General features: G+C 44.1%; 1 protein-coding gene across 1 annotated transcript; it reads right to left on the reverse strand.

Annotated features, from left to right (window-relative positions):
* Nucleotides 1-298: 298 nt before the first annotated feature.
* On the reverse strand, nucleotides 299-3,826 carry LOC120414104 (transient receptor potential cation channel protein painless-like). The gene is made up of 4 exons (XM_039575128.2): nucleotides 3,634-3,826; nucleotides 1,347-3,572; nucleotides 1,210-1,286; nucleotides 299-743 (listed from the first exon to the last, which is right to left on the reverse strand). The coding sequence occupies exons 1-4, from the start codon at nucleotides 3,748-3,750 to the stop codon at nucleotides 323-325; spliced, it is 2,841 nt and encodes a 946-aa protein (XP_039431062.1). The 5' UTR covers nucleotides 3,751-3,826; the 3' UTR covers nucleotides 299-322.
* Between the last annotated feature and the right edge of the window lie 539 nt (nucleotides 3,827-4,365).

The following is a 4,365-nucleotide window of genomic DNA, read 5'->3' on the forward strand; positions in this document are numbered from 1 at the left end:
TCAACAGTCACCAGTCACCATTCACCAGTCAACAGTCAACAGTCAACAGTCAACAGTCAACAGTCAACAGTCAACAGTCACCAGTCACCAGTCACCAGTCACCAGTCACCAGTCACCAGTCACCAGTCACCAGTCACCAGTCACCAGTCACCAGTCACCAGTCACCAGTCACCAGTCACCAGTCACCAGTCACCAGTCACCAGTCACCAGTCACCAGTCACCAGTCACCAGTCACCAGTCACCAGTCACCAGTCAACAGTCAAGGGAAAAACAAACAAAAATTACATTCTTCTTTAATCTCGAAATAACATCGACTTCTTTATCACTTGTCATGCCCATGGCTCGTACTTTCACTCAACCTGCTACGCGTCCCGTGCTCCGTCCCGTCACCCTTGCCGGCCTTAGTCTTTTTGCCCTCCATTTGCGCAATCCGATCTTCAACGCGCTTAAGTTGCTCGAAAACCGCATCCAGCGAGCGTGGTCGGTTGTGGTTCCTGATTGCGATGTTTTTGGCATCATTGACGGTGTCCTCGTCGACGCCATGGTGGAAGTACCCGCAGCGTCCCATTACGTCGAATTTGCGTTCCGGATTTTTCGTTTGTTTATGTTCTTCAGGTGGAGTGGAGCTTACCTTCTTCCTTGTTAGAACAACTTGATTGTCCAAGTTGGTTCTGATGGTAATCTTGGGTTCGTATCGGGTGAAAAATAGTGATGATTTACGCCATTTTGAGAATATGCTAAAACTGTTGAGATAGCGGTGTTGAATAACAACGTTTTCTATACACCCAAAATTCAGAGTCGAGATAATCGTTCTCTCAAAATTTATTGAGGGCTCAGTGCCAAAATCGATAGAATAATGGTACCAACTCACACCATCATAACAAATGAGTTCATTCGTTAGTTGAATCAATAAATCTCCAACAAGTGTCATACATCGACTTCTGACTTCTCCTTGGTCACCAAGCTGTGGTGGCCGAGGCAGCTAAGTCATTGGATTGGTTTGACAAAGGTCTCTGGTTCGATTCCCGTTGTCTCGACACTTTTGGTTTTTTGTTTGACGGATGAACTTTTTTTGCAAATGTTCTATCGCCCATCTCGAGCTGTGTTCTCTGCGTCCGTGAATGGTACCACTATTCTCTCGACTCGAGACCATCATTCTCTCGGACTAGCGCTGCCAGTTTTGGGTGTAGATAATTTGGTTTTACTCACGAAAGACACTTCTCGAACCGTCTCAACATCTCCACCCGGTTGGCGAGGGCAGCCACCTGGGCTTGTTGTCGAATTTCCTGGAATAATTACGCGTGTGAGTACACAACTGTGTGTAGTCAGCGAATCTAACAGCTTACCGTAATATCACTGACTGCGACACCGTTGATAAGATTGGCCACAACAAGAGTGACGAAGAACACGAAGCATATGAACACTATGTAGCTTAGCTTGTGGCCGTTGAATTCAATTTCCGAAGCATCCAGCTCACCGATCATCATCACCAGAGACTTTACCAGCGATCCTTGCAAGGTTGAAAAATTGTTGAACTCATCCTTGGTGGTGGAGTTTTGCGCCGAATCTTCAAGCTGATCTTGGGATGCGTAGTTTGAGAACAGCACGAAGAAGCTGCACCCGAAGGAAATGATGATGATCAAGTAGATCAACAAAATCTTCAGAAAGCTTTTGCTGACGGTTTCCAGCATGACGATGCTGGTGGTTAGCGAGGCGTATGGGAATAGTCTGAGATGTACGATGACATCGATACCCGCCAGCAGGATCAACACGGAGAGAACGGCGTTGTTTGTGGACAACAAACAGTACAAAGCCAAGAAGATCATTACGGTCTCTCGAAGTTTGCTCAGTCCTCGAAAAATGTGAATCCCACGGATGTTAATGCGATTGTTTTTGCTCCACTTCTTGAGTATGTACAGTACAGGAATTACGGTAATAACAATCCACCTTACGACATATAGCAAAAATAGCACTAAACAGACCAATTTCAGTACTGGAGTATCGTACAAGGACAACAAAAAGAAGAACAATGCAAAGAAAAAGCTAAGAGCAAACATTCCATACGTAATCCATCTGATGAAAAGCCATTTCACCAAAATAAACGTACTAAGAACCGGATGCCGAAGAAGTGGTTTCAACTCTTTTGATTCCGCGATGAAATAAAATGGGGCAATTTCCGAGTACGTGTGCCCTCGAGGTAGCTTGAACTCATTCAAACCCAGCTGGATTTCTTTCGACTCTTGTGGAATCGAAATTTTTGAATCTAGAAACGCCTCCAAAATGTCCGCCTTCATCGAATGTAGCGGCGACTCCTGCAGATTGTTCAGCTTCCACAAATACGGTGCCTTTTTCAGCAAAATCTCCTTTGCTTCCTGGTCCATGCCGTGGTGGATCGCGTAGTGAAGTGCCGTTTGATTGTGGTCATCACGCGCATAAGCCATAATACGGCGATCGTTCAACAATTGTTTGAAGCAATCCAGCCTCACCTGTGTCCTGCTTTTCCGAAGCTCTCGTAAACTCGTCAACAGCAGCGGATGCTTGCATTCGATTCTCGACTTGATATTGGCCAGAAACAGCTTGAGCACACGTGCGAAACCATTTTGGCAAACCTCCTTCAGTATTTTGAACAAATTCTCTGTGTTATTGCTCAGGATTTCACTATCCTTTAAATAGTGGAATATTGTTTCCACACAGACATCCAAGCCCTTCGTCGCAGTCTTCTCCAACAGTTTCAAAACTTGGACTTCATGGTCACCTGAATAAAATTCTCCAAATCTTTCCACAAACTCCGCCGAATTTCTATCCAAAATCAAAGATTGCAACAACTCGAACGTTACTTTCGCCGGTTTCTGTGCAATCTCCAGCCCACAATTCAACGCCTCAATATCCCTGCGAGCTTGTCCACCAAAAAGCCCGTCCACATCACAGTCAAAGTTCGCCAAACAAAATGTCAACAATTCCATCTTTTCATCTTGATCAACAGACTCCAGTTTGCAAATCGCCGACAAAGGATGCATCCTAAAATCTCCAATATTGATGCTGGCTTTCAAACCCGCTAAAATTTGAACCAACCCCTTCACTTTCGAGAAATTACCAGACTCAACCACCGAGATCAGCATCATCAACGGTGTATACTTCTTAAATGCCCAGATCGCATCCACGTTGACGCCGGGCATGCTCAACAGAGTCCTAACATTCTCGAACGCCCTGGCTTTGATGGCAATATGAACTGCTTGATTAGGTTCCTTCTCCGTCTTTGGCCTCTCCGATCGCCTTCTCGGGGCCTCGCGAGGTTGTGGCGCCTCTTTGTATCGTTCCAATATCTTGTCAACGATTGGAATTTGCTCCAGGAAAATTCGAATAAACTCGGAACTACCCTCTGTTCGGCACAACTTTGAAAAGAACAAATGAACTCTATCGTTCTTCAGCAACCTTTCGCGGGGTGTGGTTTTTTGATCCAACAATTGCTCGTAGATTTTTTGCAACTCGCCGATGCAAGCCTGCAGGTATGCTTTAAAGTTTTCATGGTTACGTTCGTCAAATGCATGTTGAAGGTTGTTGAATAACCTTTCCTACAGAAAGATATAAAACTGCTTAGTAATAAAAAAAAGTCTAAAAATCGCGACGGTATACCTCAGTATCCTTCTTATGTTCTCTCCACTTTTTGAAGTCAAACTTTTGAGGAATACTTTCTACGCGTATTAGCGGCTCTCTTATGTGCAAGATTTGCATCTCAACATGTTCCGCCATATCAATAAATTTGTTAATTTTCGTTCAGCAAACGCACTACACATCTCACCCCCTGTCGACAGACTGGCAAAAAATTAAAGCAACACTTCAAACGACGCTTAACGGCTATCACGTCCGACGCAACTGTTTGTTATCACATTTCCCAGAAGCAGTCATTTGTTTTCGGGTTTTGGGCAAAGCTGATTAGGATTTGTGTAAGGTAAAATAAGCAACACCTGTGTTAGTTGCAAGAATAAAAGTTTAATACTGACAAAGATTTCGGCGAATCTGCACAGCACTGATTCCTCGAATAGGTGAGCAATTGATAGCTATCAGTTTAGAGTACTTGAACTATTTGCAAAACGTGTCCACTAGGGTGGTCCAAATTCCGGGCTTAATCGGGGCTCGGCAGAGTCTTTGATTTTAGGGGGTAGCCCCAACAAAGCCCGGATTTGGATCACCCTAGTGCCCACCGTATCCCATTCATAAGGTAAAATGAGAATCGCTGTCTTTTTTTGCAAAGTTGTTGCTGATAAGAGCAATAAAGATAATGGAATCGAGATATGGACTATATGGTGGCTGATTTACGAGATTTATAGTTGATTTTTTGCACTGTAATAATTTTAAATTATTTTT

The sequence above is a fragment of the Culex pipiens genome, chromosome 2, assembly GCF_016801865.2.
Source record: "Culex pipiens pallens isolate TS chromosome 2, TS_CPP_V2, whole genome shotgun sequence".
Lineage (NCBI taxonomy): Eukaryota > Metazoa > Arthropoda > Insecta > Diptera > Culicidae > Culex > Culex pipiens.

Coding starts and splice junctions, on each gene's coding strand:
- LOC120414104 (XM_039575128.2), bottom strand. CDS start 3,750: ATGGCGGAACATGTTGAGATGCAAATCTTGCACATAAGAGAGCCGCTA. Junction 3,573..3,633: donor AACATAAGAAGGATACTGAG/GTATACCGTCGC, acceptor ATCTTTCTGTAG/GAAAGGTTATTCAACAACCT. Junction 1,287..1,346: donor TCGCAGTCAGTGATATTACG/GTAAGCTGTTAG, acceptor TAATTATTCCAG/GAAATTCGACAACAAGCCCA.